Source organism: Balearica regulorum, chromosome 14 (genome assembly GCF_011004875.1).
Source record: "Balearica regulorum gibbericeps isolate bBalReg1 chromosome 14, bBalReg1.pri, whole genome shotgun sequence".
In the NCBI taxonomy this organism is placed as follows: Eukaryota; Metazoa; Chordata; class Aves; order Gruiformes; family Gruidae; genus Balearica; species Balearica regulorum.
This window is the reverse complement of record NC_046197.1, coordinates 12,492,377-12,508,010: the sequence shown is the minus strand read 5'-3', so window position 1 is coordinate 12,508,010 and position 15,634 is coordinate 12,492,377. Positions and strand designations below refer to the sequence as shown.

The 15,634-nt window shown below is 39.9% G+C and overlaps 1 protein-coding gene across 10 annotated transcripts in view; it reads right to left on the bottom strand.

The window, feature by feature from the left end:
* Positions 1 to 15,634, bottom strand: part of EBF1 (EBF transcription factor 1) — a 282,607-nt gene that overhangs the window by 24,921 nt on the left and 242,052 nt on the right. For all 10 annotated transcript variants that reach the window (XM_075766597.1, XM_075766598.1, XM_075766592.1 and 7 more), the window contains exon 11: positions 9,270 to 9,358. In XM_075766597.1, coding sequence (XP_075622712.1) covers positions 9,270 to 9,358 — 89 coding nt within the window. The remainder of the gene's footprint in view (positions 1 to 9,269; positions 9,359 to 15,634) is intronic.

The window sequence follows — 15,634 nt, the reverse complement described above, 5'->3', positions numbered from 1 at the left end:
GTTGTACTCAAACAGCTGTTATTGCCTCAATGGAAAAAAAAAAAAAAAAAAAATCAATGAAAGTAAAATGAACAAGAGATTTTGTCTGAGTTGCAGTTAATACTACTGAAGAGCTATGGACATTAAAAGGTCAACAAATAAATTAGTCCAAGTGTTATGAAATGAATGATTTGGCTTATAATTGTATCGAGTGCAAATTGTTCACTGCCTATTAGACCAGGTAATTTTTAACCATGGTGCCTCAATTACTGTTCCATAAGCAATAATATAGTTGTAAGAGCCACCAGTTCGATCGAGTGACCTATGAGATGCACCAGGACAGCTGACTTTGCTATGATGGATCACTGAGCCTGATCTCCAAATGGTGCCAAACCTTCCTTTCCCGTGAGGAGATCTCATAAAAGAAACATTACTGCTTGATTCATTTTACCAAAATGTTTGAGTTTTCAAGTGTCAGCAGTTGACTATAGATTGTGAAGCTCTGTATTTCTTAGAAGAATTACGGCAACAGGCATCCTATTGCTTCCAGCACTCTCTGCTAAATGGCATCATGATGGTTAGGAGGATGCTTTTTCTGCTACTCAATTGTGAGAAATACACGGCAATCATATTTTACATCACCGCGTAAACCACTGCATAACACCTAAAACTAGGCTAGAAATGGAAACTGTAGGTGAGATTATAGACATTACTTCACACTTCTGCAATGTCCTGCATTCAAAGATCTCAAAGCACCACTTTAATGTGAACAAATTAAACTTCACAACATACTTTCTAGGAAAATATTCTCTCTCCCTCATCTTCATCAGAGACAGCCTGAAAGCATAGCTGCTTGGCTGAAGTCACGATGGTCTATGGTTACACCTGAGGCAAGTTTTTTAGGGTGAGGTAATATCTTTTATTAGACCCACTGATACAGGCGAGAAAAGGTACAGTCAGCACGCAGGAAGCAAGGTTTGTGCGCCCAGAAGCTTGTCTGGTTTTTTCCAATTTTATTTTATTTTAGTCTAATATATTACCACTCCCTACAAATCCTGATACCCTTAAACAGGGAAAAGAAATTAATCCGATATTGCTTTCATGCTATGAAGTAACGTACATGGCGCTTCACGAGGAGGAAAGGCAGCAGCTGCGTTTCCCTGTTGCTCCTAAGGGCACGGTGCTCCCGGCGAGCCAGGGCTCAAGATGGGGCAATAAAGGTCTCACCACACTTCCCACAGGGCTGGGCCTTCAAGGACTGTAACTACGCAGTAACTACGCATATCTGCTCTCTGCTCATATCTAAAATAAGTTGAAGATGCAAATCCTAAATTATCAAATAATTTGTGCAGATGAAACTACAGTAAGAAAAGCCTAATTAGAATAGATTGTAACACATAGAACCAAATCCTGTTTATATTGTCACTCTGCTATATTTTTGATAAATGACTACATTCAAACAGTCTATTGGGAGGGTGATTTTCCATTTCATCTCTCCATTGAGCAAAAAAGTGCCACGTGACTAGAGTCTGAATTTCAATTTCACCAGCATACAGTTGAACTGAATAGTATTTGGCACAATACAGTGTACAACTGAGCCACTAAATGGCTGATTTACTAAATTATTATTAGATGAGCTCTTGCTGTTCCAAGTGAAAGTGCAGTCACTGTCTCTCTTCATGGTGTGTTCAAATTGTTCTGTGTTTAAATATTCAGCATGAGGCTAATGTGAACTGATGAACTGAGACTACAAACATTCACTTTCAATACAGCCAGAGAGACAGAGATGCAACATATCAGGTGGCCTGCGGAGGTGAAAATGATTTATATTTAAGGATGCTGCTGCCTACTTCCATTATTACAAGATATTCTTAATTAGCTCAGTGTTTGAATCAGGAGTTTGAAAACACAGCTAAAAACCAGCTCCAGCACTGAACTAGCTGCGTGCCTACGGAGGCTTCAGAATCCCGGTGAAGTGGTACTTGAGCCTGGGTCTCTGTCGGTAAAGTGCATGAGCTGCCACCACAGTTTCATGCTTTACTACCTTTAGTATTTGAGTTGCAAGACAAAAGCATCGCCTGCAATTCCGACCTCAGTGTGTCAGGAAATGTAGAGGACTCACCATGTTGTGTAATTCTATGACTTTTTGAGGTGGGGGCAGATGGGGAAAAAGGAAAATAATTTTTTTTAAAAAAAGGTTAAAAAAAAAGAAACAATTTCTTTACTGCCACCTGCTGGAGTTGACAATAACCCTTTGTCATACTAAAAGAACAAGCATCTTCACTTAGAGGACAGTTACGGCAAGCATTTAAAATACTGTGATCCCAGACACTTACAGTAGATTAGAATTTTTTATTGGTGCTGTGTTGCCATAACAACATAAAGACAGCAGATGACTTAAGCTAAGCTTGCAAAGCAAAAGGCTGCTCATCTGGCAGTTAAAATGAATACAGTTCACTTCACAAGTTCCCCATATGGACCCTTAGTGTATGGTAATGAGGCTACCATATGGTGGGAGAAAATGCACAGAGAACAATTGTGCTCCACTGGATGAGTGAAGTGAGCGGGAAGTTATGAGGAAACGCAGGAGAGAGATTTGTGCGTGTGCTCTCTAACTCAAGGGTTTCGTTCAGAGGAGGGTTCTCTCTCTTCTTAATCTTCTTCTTAATATATACATGCATAGAAATGACAGAGAAACATATTGTACATTTTGCAACATCATTCATCATAAACTGTCAGCTGTGTTTGTAAATCAGCGTGGTAAGATCTTATACATTTGTAATTCTTAAAAGGTAAAAGTGCTAAGTTTTTAGACAAAGTGCAGGAAAATTTAAGCACTTCTGACAAGTAGAAACATTAGTGGTAATCATTTTTAAAATGCTTGCATCTTTCTGCCTGCATGTTTAGCTGTAAATAATGCCGCAATGAATAAAAGCTTTAAAAAAGGGAGGGGAGGATGAAATGGAATAAATATTTTTTATTTCATATCCAAAAGGATAAAAAGTAAGAGTTGATCAGAACCATATGCATGTAAGATTCTGCTGTAAATGTACATATGCTATACAGTACGCTGTACTAACCAGATCCTAAACCTGGTAAGACAGCTTGCTAAAGGCTGCAAAGTCAATTTTGTACTACACATGCTTCATAAAAGATGAATATAAATGCATTAGTTAGACACGGTGAGCTAAATTAGAAGGTCAGGCAGGGCTGGAAGGGCTGAAATATCACACAACCAATGACTGTAATTACTCTTTTTTTAAGTCTATTAAGTGGTGTTGTTCTATCAAGGCTCAGGGGTATAGGACATGAAGTACAAGATAAAGTAATGTGTATTTATTACTCCCACGGGATCAATTTACTAGATATTTTCAGCTCCACGGAGCAAAATACACAAATGCAGCCTTTGTTACTTTCTTCAAACTGTGGCTTTTTCCTTCAAAAGCTCTGCTCCTTGAAGGGACCGTGTTTATCTGTTTGGCATCTTCCTGCCACCCTCAGTTAATTGTTGTATTTAAAAACAATAACAATAAGGATACAGGAACAGAGAAATACAGGGATCCCTCTGATAGGATGTTCAAACAAGTGGTTCGAGTTGCTTAGATGGAATGTGCAGACTAGAAAACCCAATCCCAGGCATGATTTTTACCCCAAGGCAAAGCAGAAATCAGGAATGGAGAATGGCGCAGAGCTCCTTGTCATCGTGTTAGCCCTGATCTATTAAAAGTTTTGTCATAGATTCTAAATTACACCATCTGCTGTAATCATTTGCTGAGTAAATGCTGACCCACTTATAAAGAAAACTCACTGAAATGTGTACGCACGCTGTTGACCTTCGGGAAGGAAAGGGCTGCTCGCCAGCCATTTGTACGTGGCTCTGCCCTTCAGCCAGCAGCCCGGCTCTGTCTCTCGGCTCGCTCGCGTTTCGGACTCTTTGCATATTCCCAGACGTGCCTCTGACGTGCACCACCCCATAAGGGTGAGACACTCACAGCAGCCCCAGGCATCTTGGTCGTCTTCTCAATAGCTTTGAAACTCTCTCCCTGAATATTTTCAATAGCATAAATTGAAAACCAAACCCAAAAAACACAAACAAGCCCCTCAACCAACTAAATACCAAAATTGCTAGGAAACTAAAAAACTCCAACTGTTAAGGGTTCAATACCAATCTTAACTCTGGTCTCACATTCCTGTAAATTTTACAGCACAGTGTAGAAACTGCCAAGCACACCTCAGGCCCTCCTTGCTATACAGATGAACTCCAACATCTCTTTACATGCTCCTCCTTCCTGCCCGTACTTAGTATAAAAGTTTTCTAACAACCGACACTGGCTCGGGGGGGAAAAAAAAAAAAAAAGTTTTCTAACAACCGACACTGGCTCGGGGGGGAAAAAAAAAAAAAAAAGCATTTTCTTAGCCCAAAATGATTAACTTAGGTTAAAATACAGTAACTTGAGTTATACAGAGACCCATTCTGGAATTTCCACTGGGTCTATCTGAAGCAGCAAACTTCAGTAGCCTTGTCCCTTGTCTTCATTGCTATTTTAACCTCTGCTAGCAAGCCTGGGCCAACCACCCACATTTAGAGACAACCTTTATTTGCAATATAAACAATATCCATGTCACAATGGATAAAGGGCAGACCAGGGCGATTTCATATGGAAAAAGACAACTGCTTTTGCCAGCCATTGTTTCCTAATAACCACCTGTCTTCTATTAGTGTCCTAAACAAGGAGGTGGGATATATCTTAGGGTGGAGGGTGGGTCTAATGACAGCCAGCAAAAAGGAGCTGAAGGGAAGGTGGACCCTGGTTCCATGTGCACTCTGCTTGGCAGGGAGGACCCTGTGTGCTGAAGAGAGAGGCTCCACTTTCATCTACATGAAGGGAAACCAGAAGTAAAGGTTCCTTTCAGGAGGGATAAGGGGTCTCCTACAGAGAGCATTTAAGCAACAGACTGGGAGGGAGAGGACATCAGACCATGAAGGGTGTCCATGCGATGACTTGCTTCCCAAACACAGAGTGAACAATCTTGCACTTAATTTAAATACAAGTGATGAGTTGTAAGAGTGGTGAAAATGGCAAATAAATTCTAGGAAATTGCATATAAAGAGGAATCATTGTTATTAAATCATTTAGGATGGATGTGTTTCAAATCTAGTTCACAGTTGAAATTGGTTTACAGCTATAGCTGTGGAGTTTTAACAAAATTGCAGAATCGCAACATATCTGCCAGGGATTTATTTTAAGGATTGTAGGGTGGTTACATAAATGAACCTCAACAGACTCAACATGTTGTTGTGATCTGAACTCTTCAGTGATTTCCACTGCAGTTATGTATGCAAGAACCAACACATGCGTATTGGTGTGCATATATGCAAACACATGAGACAGGGAAACTGCACACACATGTGCAGGCTTATTCCCCAGCTCCACGGGCAGGCTTTCTACAAACTGCTCCTACAGGACAATGATACAATTCCTTAACATTAGCATCATGGTATTTCTTTTCACTTCTCCCTAGAGATCTCTTGTTTCCTCTGATCTGCCTCCTGTCTGTATCAGAAAGGAAAGACTATACTGCCCAGCACACTCCTGGTACTTGATCTCACTCCAAGCTTTGGGTGCTAATCCCACCCCCTCTGTACTGCCTGCCTCTCCTCTTGGTGCATGTGTTTGTGTGCGTGTACAGACATGCACATCTGCTAGTGACAGCCCTGCACTGGCTGCTTTCCCTGACCTGCTCCGTACAAGAAGGGAACAGGACTCTGGCCCATAGCTGGCTCCATAGCCCAGCTGCAAACATCAGCTCCCACTCCTTTTTCTCCACAAACCATATATTGCATTTCTACTTTAAACACATCTCTACATCAACTGTCAGTCTAGAAGTCCAAAGACCCCAAGTCAAAGTCCTTGACTTAGTGTAGACCCTACAACTACCTAGCAACAAGTAAAACCATCAATGTGTTATCATCATTACTCTGATATTAAATCCAAACACAGCACTATACCAGCTACTAGAAAGAAAAATAACTCTGTCTCAGCCAAAACCAGGACAGGAGGACATTCTCCACTGGAATTTGGCTACTGGGGCACTGGGAGACAGAAAAAACTGCAAAACCTGTTTTTTTTCTTTGCCTACTTCTAGCAGATAGCTGGAACATTTAAGAATATTCATCCCAAGCATGAACACTGAGCACTTCTGAAAACACTGGTTCTACACAAGCAGAGATCAAACTTCTCAAATAGCCTCAATGGTTTTAGAAATGCCTCTTGACACAGATACAGCTGTTAACTCCTCAGCTCTGGCGGGGCAGGGCACATGCTAAGACCCACTTGACGGCCTCAACAGTTCTCCTTGACTGCAGGGATAAGTCACACAGCAGAATGCTCTTGCTGGTCCATGGGAAAGACTGCATGCCCTTATGGACACAAACATTATAACCATTTCTCTTTCTTGAAAGATCTCTAATTAATCAGTAATGTTTCAATGGAAAAATGGCCACAAGCCCTACCAGCAATTATAGAAATGTGTTTTGTTTTATTTAATGCATAAGTACAAGCTTTTTAATGAACAGAAAGTGATGATGCACTGGCAGGACAATGGGGAAAATGGAGGAAAGGATACTGAAAGCTTTGAGCACTGCTCTCCTCTCTGCTGTCTCACTCTGTCTCTCTCATACATTTGCCCTCTCTGCCTGTGGTTCCACTGTGGAAGCCATATGGCTTCTAACTCTCTTTTAAGTAGCCACTGAGAATTGTCTACAGTGGAATATTGCCAAAGCCCTTCCTGGTTTAATGACATGGGGAAGAGCGCTGTGCAGTGCTCACCCAGCACAGAGACTCACTGCGTCCTTGATTATGATCCTGGAACCAGCAAGTGATGCTGGGAATTGAACCATCAGTGCCTCAAATACAGAAGTCGACATGTGCCAACCCCTGCTGCATTCAGCCTCTGTGTGTGGCATATTAATGAGTCTTGAACTTGAGGTCCAACCTTCAAGCTTGCAGAGAAGGAACTACCCAAAGACAAAAAGAAAAGGTCCTTTTTGTCCTGTTTCCCTCTAACCTTGCATAGTGATACTAGTTTCTTCACTAAGTTTGTTCAGTCCTTAAGCTGTAACTTTTTTTTTTTTTTAGGCCATCACATCATACCTCTGCATACATAACCACAATTTCACTTGATTTAAAGATTTGAAAAACTAGCTTGAAAAGATACTCAGACCACACACATTAAGCCAAGAAGGTGTATGAGGGGACAGATGACTCCATACTAACCCTCATTCTCACATCCTATCTATAAATACCTGCTAAATATTGGAGTCAGGATATGGAGCTAGATGGAGCTTTCTTCTGCCTATTTTATGTCCCATGACACTGTATTGCAGGAACATGTGGTCATCAGTGTGGTAACAGTCTGAATCAAAATGCAAAAGAGGAGGGTGCTCAGCCTCATGGCTGCATTCCCATGCCAGCACAAAAGAGCATTGCGGGGGACCCCTTCAGTGCCATGGGTGTCAGAAATGGAGCCCAGTACCGGTGGAAGTTGGTGATACACTACACCCCCCAGCTACATAACCCAATTTGGAATTGCCTGGGCATCTTTTACTTGAATTTTGTCATTTAGAGGAAAGCCATGGCCATCTATAGGTCAGCTGGAACATTGGGTTCAGGGAAATTTTCCATTATTTCTGTTGGCCTTGCAAATGCCTGGTGCATAATGAAGGCTGATCTCTTATTTTCTAAGAAACAATTTTTCCTCCACATGTATATTTGGCAGCAGAAGCATGATACAGATGCAAAAGCCCATACAGAAGGATGCTCTCTTTCTTTGGAAAGGGTTGTAACTCTGAAGAGAAATTTGACAACCTATGAAAGCTGTGTCCTGCTGCAAATCTGTCCAAAAGTCAGAGAAAGGGACAGCTTGTAGTGGGTGAACAGAGCCAATGTAAAATGTAACTCTCCAGGACAGCATGTTTCTCTGGTGGTAAGAGAGAAGGACAACGCATCATTGACCCTGAAACCACAGCCTACAGCCTTCCTAAGCAAAGATAAAAGTCTTAACAAGCCTGTAAAAGAATCACATACTGAATTTCATTTCTGTCAAGAAACAAAACAAGATACAACATTCATTAATTCTTCTCACCTTTGAAACATTTTAGAAATTTAACTAATCAAAGCCCACAACAATCCCTGATGAAACCCTACTTACAGCTCAGGAAGCTAAGGAAGAAAGGTCACAAGATTCACCCAGTCGCAAAGGCTATACTGGACATGCATTATTTGAGGGATCTGGCCTGAGGCATCAAAGCCCAATTTATTCTATGTCTCAGGTCTGCAAATTCACATCTTCCTTTCCATAAGTCAAAGGAGGTGTTCTTCAAATATGCTCTCCTAGCCTATTTGACTGCCCAACTCACTAACGGCCATGATGCTAGAGCAGATACAACACATGGTGGCAGCTGGTCACATACAGTGACTCCAGCCCATGCATGCTATTGCTCAGTGTTTCTGAAGCAAAGAGCAACGCTTTTTCAAACACCTCACTTCTTTCTTCAGTATATCACAAAACTCACCGCAAATTCTTGCCAGAGAAAGTACAGTATGGCAAGGTAGCAAGAACAGATGTGAGCGCAGACCCAGACAGCGTTTTCACAGTAGAAGACAGAAGTACTAGAAGCCCATGTGAACTATTCTGTTTCTTCCTCAGCTTTTACTTGACAGAAATATACAAAAAAACAAACCACCTCCCACTAATTTTGATGGAAAGGAACATCAAATCACTTCACTACATATTGGTCTAATTATTTCAGCAATCCTGAAATAAAGCAGTATATAATCATTGTTACCTTAAGCCAATACATGGTGCAGCAGCAGTGGACACACATTCCCTGAAGATCCAAATAACTCGATTTTATCAATGGCAAAATTCTCAAAATTATAAGGGCAAGTACCAAAACCAAGAAGCATCATTCTTCTATGAGTAAGCTGCTCAGGTTCCAAAATACCAACCAAAAAGGTGCTCTTTGTTAAGTATTTCAGACCACAGAGTAATATTTGCTTTTAAGGCAGGCAGGAGCTGTTTGAGTTACTGTGACTCAAAGTCGCAGAAGTCTCATAAGCCTACGCTGAAAGTTGCTGATTGAGCTCCATTGGTCATGTCTCTGTTTCAGCTTAGCTGGGTTGGGTACCAAACCAGGACCGTTATATTTACAGAGCCTTGCACTTTCAGACAAAAACATGCAGTAACCAGCTTCGCCATATTTAATAAAGCAATAAACTTTGGCTGACCTTTGGCAAGCGTTCGGGGTCACCAGGGTGGCGGGGGATAACCTTCTGTAACCTTTGGAAACCATAGTCAATGGTGGGTTCGTTCAGAGCTGAAACAACAACAAACAACATCGTGATGTGACAAACGCATAGCAAGCAGGCTCCGCTGCACTGTAACAATCGGCAATGTATTTGCAAGACCAAGGATCACAGCAAAATCCCCTTTTACTGAAATCAGCACTGACTATGAAGTCTCGGTTCAAACACTGTTTGAGGTTGGTTCTGAGGCTTTGGTTCAAACAGCAATGCAAACCTTCCCACTCGAGCTCCTAAAACAAGGTTGCTGGAAAATTTGGAGATGTTGCATACATCTTACAAATAGGAAGCAATTATTATCTCTGAAAGCTATGATGAAATTAATTTGATAAATACTTTGCACCCCATGTTTTATGTTGGGTTTTTTACCTGCTTTCATATTACAAGGAATCTTTGTGATTGGAAGACAAAAGAAGTAACTATTAGGGAGTCTCTCTTGTTCCAGATTCTGTTATACATTTAATATGCTCCAAGTGCAATGATCACCTAAAATTTGTTGTGAACTACAGGCATTTGTCTTGGCAGAGACTTTATTTTTTACTCAGCAACATTGACTTCAGCAGCCCAGCTCAGGCTCCGATCAGAACGAAACTGATCCAAAAGACTTAATGAATTAAAAAAAAAATTAAAAAATCTATGTTTTTAGTTCATCTTTTCCCAATCCCCATCCAGTAAAATAGAGGAGAGAAATGGTGGACGTGGAACACTTTAATCTTCATGAAAACACTGATCTGCCTGCATTAATCGAAGCTCCGATTGTGCCAAGCCTTTAAGCACATGCTTATCTGTAAGCACATACTTAAACCCATTTGCTTTCAGCAAAGCAAATTTGAGCATATTATGTTTTTTATATGATTGCCTATAATTACAGGGGACTGCATTGAATGACCTTCTAGCTATATTTCCAGTCATATGATCACTTTAAAACTCAGATGTTAGTGAGACTTCAACATGTGCTTAAAATTTCCTAAGTGCTTTGGTGAACCGGAACAACAGTCAAGCATTCTCAAGCATCTCTAAACAACAGCGCATCTTGACTCTCCCATGCCAATAGAGATGATGAAATTTTCCACAGCAATTTGTTTGCAATTTTTCTAAGTTAAATAAAAAAAAAAAAATCCAATATGGATTGTTATATTTTTATACTCTTTTTTTTAAGTGGGAAGGAATTTTTTTTCCCATTTTTGAGTCACTTTAAAGTTTTTCTTATTTTGTCTTAGCTTATTAACAACAAAAAAAAATAACTTTTGCACAAGGTCTGCCTATTAAATTATGAATATATCTTGCACCTTACTTTATGATGGTTTTATTTTGAACTTTATTACGTGGCTAGAATTATGCCATCCGATTCATGCAAAGAGATTTAGCATCAAACTCTATCTCCCAGTCTCACTTGTGTAAGTGCTCCCATGTGGCTCAGTGATCCCACTGCAAGTTATACAGCTCCATCAGTCCGACCAACACGGCACAATTTGTCCATACGTCCATCTTTTAAGCGAAGAGAACACTTTTTCATACTCCTAATGTTAAAGATCTTTAGCCAGACCACATTGTTATCATGAAAGTAGTATCTAATCCCTGGCCTGTTTTTAATTAATTGGTGTTCCATAAACAATCCCACAAAACAGTCCAGTTTTTAAGAAAACTGTTCCATTTAAATTATTATTTTCAAACCACATTTCTACAGCAGATGGTCCAACTGGCAACCAAAGGGCCAGATTTTTATATCCTCCTGGACCTCCAGTACATCCCAACTCCACAAGCAGTCCCAGGGATGCTGCTGCAAATTGAGGCAGACGGAAGGTGGTGTAGGGGAATCCAGATCTACTCAACGGCCGTGAGAGAGGTGTGTGGCTGATGGGGACTGGCTGGAGGGGCACACAGTCCAGCAGAATCTCGACGTTTCTCTAATACCAGAAAGGAAACTTCTGAGCATATCCTGAAACTACTGTTACAGTATTATGGTAACACCAGACTAGAAATCTTTCAGGATTTTACTTTCTGGGCTACTGTCAGAAGTTTTCCCCAAAGATCGTGGTATCCCTCTAGTCTCCTCGGGGGGGGGGGGGGGGGGGGGGGGGGGGGGGTTCATGTATTTCCCTTTATCAGGAATATCTGAATTTGATCTTTTATTTATATTCAGGTCATTGTATAGAAAGGGTGAGAATAAGGCTTTTCTCCTGCTTGTGCCCTTTTTGGTTTTTGGATGGTTGGGCCCTTTTTCTGTGTGTTTCCTTTCACACCCTGGTCACATGCTGTCCACTCTGTTGTGTAGCCTTGCAGAAAATATCACAGTCCTGTGTTTGTAAACTCCTGGTTTCATTACCTTTGAGTATCCTTACATGGCTTCTTATCATGGACTGGTTTAGTTTAGACCTTCAAGTTTTACAATAAATTAATTTACTGCTATTTATGTTTATTATAAAAAAATAGCTGTTCTCTGAGAAGATTAAAAAAAACCCCTCTACAGTTCTAATTTACATTTCTTTTGCAAATATGTTAGATGATTTTTAGCGTGGTTCTGTCAAATGTGTTTCTTCTCTAATTCAGTCTAGTTTATGGCCATTTTCCCTTTACATCCTTTGGGAAAGTAGTTACTAAATTCTGCAATATTATAAATGGAGGCCAGTTCTGAAATCCCCCCAGAGATAGCAGTCATTTTCTCATATCTTCCCACACATTCAACACATTTGAAATCCACAGAGTATTTCCTGTGAGTATTTTCTGAACTAAATGACCAAAAAAAAAAAATGTTAATTTTATGGTCCAATCTCACAAAGCATCAAGCATCCTCTGAGAGATACTGAAAACTTTCTGCTTCAAATAGCTTCAGCTTTACTTTAGCGGTGGGGAGAGGCTGCACACAGCAATTTGCAGGATTGGGTCCTAAACTGTAGTTGTCAAATATCACTCATTAGTCTATAACCGTTCAACCCTTTCAATCTTAGATAAAATGAAAAAAAAAAAAAAAAAGACATCTTTAGCTGCCTGAACATCTAACCACAGATTTGGACGGTATCAGCCCTTCATTCCTCAGTTCATTTATAATCCAAGTCAAATGTAATTTGTCATATCTCAAAGACTGAGCCCCATTTAAATATTTCACCCCACTTTCAGCGTTAAGGCCACACCAATTCCAGGGTCAATAGCTGGCAAAACTGCAAAGAAAAGGTGATATTCTGATCTTCAAGCACTGCAGAAGAGCCAGTGCTCAGGCCACCTCTCTAACCAGCTGGTTAGATACCAGCTTTGCCTCTGCCCCCAGGATGTGTGAGCCTGGTCTCTGCCTTTGAAGTCCATTCACAATAACGCATTTCCCAGTGCTCTAATTCAAAGAACATTTTTTTTCCCCATGATTGGAAAAAAAGAATCAATAAGGAATACAAACTCTCTATTTGTGTTCTTGACATCCATACATTAAAAACAAGCTAACACATCCTGTACTTAAAATGCATTCCCATTACCCTAAATTTTAAAAGTACTATTGAAAGTACTACTAACTTTAAAAAACTGTATTAAATTCAAATAGGTCCCAAGGCTAATGGAAGCAATTTGTATACCAACCCAAACTGACTGGCCCACTTTTCAAAATACAGGTATGATAATCTTGTGGTTTTAAAAGGACATTTAAATTGAAAGACTGTGAATTTAGTACATAATTATACCAATAGAACCCTTTAACTTGTCAACTTGTAAATCTAAAAGGCTATCAATCATTTCTAAAGAGGAAATAAACCTTAAAATTCTTTGATTGACAGTGCTTACTTTTTATGTGAAAAAAAAAGGAGTAAAGTGGCCAGAAATCCATTTACAAAAGTACATTGTTGTACATAGGTGAGTAAAAAGCCAATAATTACACCTCCAAAAGACATATAAATCAAAGTAAGTACTTTTCCCTCACTTACATATTTTAAGTTGCAGTAAACTTCAGGTAACTTTTTATTAAAATACTTTTCCAAATGCAAAGCTTATTGAAGCCATTAATAGAGTAGCATTTTCATTTAAGCTAATATAATCATTTTTGCAAATACAAGATTTAAGCCATTTTTCTCCTTCCAAACAATAAACTTTCAGCCTGTCTCTTGTGTGAATTAACTAAAATTACACCCAGGTGTACAAAATCTGTCTATCTATCCTAGTGTATGAGTTAAGGCACAATATTTATTATTCTTACCATTTTATGAATTACTTCTTAAACCCTTGAGGAAGAACTTTCTTTCAAATTAGACTCTAACAGAATAAGCCATGAAGCTCTTTATGCAGCAAGTCTAAAGCCATAACTCATAAAATCTAAGGCTTTTAATCAAGAAAATGCACAATGTCTATGGAAATAAGGATGCGTACATTATATTCGTCTTTTCAAAGTCCAACTTATTTTTCAACAGAAATGCTGCTTATGCCTCTGAGAAAAATGTTTCCACCATAACTACAATTTCAAATTCTGCACAAATAATATTAATAACTACATGTAGATAATCTACCATCTTTAAAAGTCTCTCTTTTTTTTAAACTAGTCTGTGGAGGGCTTTTTTTAATATTTCACATAATGAATTCCTACTGTGTCAATAAAGCTTTGGTTGTTAATTGAATGACTGTCTGATGTATCTGAGAGAGGAATTTGTTTCTCTGGCCATGCTGCCAACTTACAGCAGAATGATCGACACTTAATATCAGCAATTAAAAGGACCTGTTCAAATATCATATGGAATTCGTAGCTTGGGGTAGTGTAGGAGAAGTCTTCACCGAGGAAAACTCATTCAGCGAATACAGCGAGTAATTGAATTAGACACATTTTAACATTATTATTCAAAGAAAAATAAACACACACTACATAGAAGCATTATGGAAAAATTTCAGAATGTAAAACATATCCAGTTAATTTGTTTCCCATGCATTCATGGTTTCATTTATTCCTTTTATTTTTCAGCCCTTGTTTCTTTTTCATTCTGTTTGACCCAAAACCAATGAGAAAGCAGCACTTAGACCTATGAACTTCCCATATGCTTTTCCAGTGGAAAAGGCTGCAAGGAGAGGGAAGGGACTCTAAGGGCTCAAATAACAAAAATGAAAAAAGGCTGAAGGCTACAAACAAATTGGCCTCAGGTCCACATGTTTGACCGTCCCTATCCCAGGCGAGAAATCTTGTCTTGATTGTTTTAAGTGAAACACCCAGGGAACGGCTGCACATGGGAATGAAACGGGCCACGCTGCTTGCTCCTGTGGTGCACCAGAGAGTCACTGGTTTTCTTGGAAAGCAGAGGCATCGCGGGGGAGAGTTTGAAGAAGGTAAGAATGATCTACAGAAGCACAGAGCTATAATGGCTTCAGATCATGTCCAGGAGGTTGTAGCTACAACAGTGGAATGGAAAAAGATTCTTTAGACTCACCTTTGTCTCTTCACAAATCCATTTTTTTACAATGGATTCAGTGACAAGTCCTGAACTATAATGTCAAACAGATGGGGCTTTGGGGTCTACAACACAGTCATTTTGAGTTTTTTTCCTGTCTGATGAGAGAAATTTCACTAAAACATAAATAGAAGTTGACTCTGTGGCCGAGACACACACAGTTACCCATCTCAACACCTCAGAGCCACAAAAGAGCATGAACAAATCCATGCAAAAATGCTGCAGCATTGTCACAGCAATGAAGGCCAGGTCGGGAACACATTTAACACATCTCTCTGTGCCCAGATTAAACCAGGTCAGAGCATTTGAAGGTACAGAGAATGCACATTTTAAATAAAATTAAGGGCAGCTAGGAAAGCATACTCTTCAATGGGAGCCTTGCAATCTTAGCATCTTCAGAGGCATTTTATAGCTAAGGACTTCTTTTCTCCTGGACATTTGACCTCTTCCTCCATCAACTCAGATGCCCACCTCTATAATCAGCTCTCTTCATTTTTAATCTGTACTTCTGTCTGTAGTTCCGCACTGCTGAGAAATAGCAGTATGGGGTGCAAGCAGCAGCAACTAAGAGTAGTCACATGAAAGGTTGTGGCTTCTGACTCCCCACTCTTATTGAGTGTGGACTCTTTGAGGAGCTGGAGAGTAGGAGTTCCTGCCTCTTGTACAGGCAAGATGCTGCCACACAGCTGATCCATTTGCCTTCACTAACAGCCTGTGGCTTCTGTCTCCAAGCTCTGGGTATTTTCTGCTAGAAGCCCCTGACTAACAAAATAAAACCTTGACTCCAGGAGATAGGAATAGGACAGGACAGACCACAGTAATATCAAACTCCAGGTGCCAAAATGCCTTGTTAAGTCCCCGCAGTACAGCAATACTAACAAT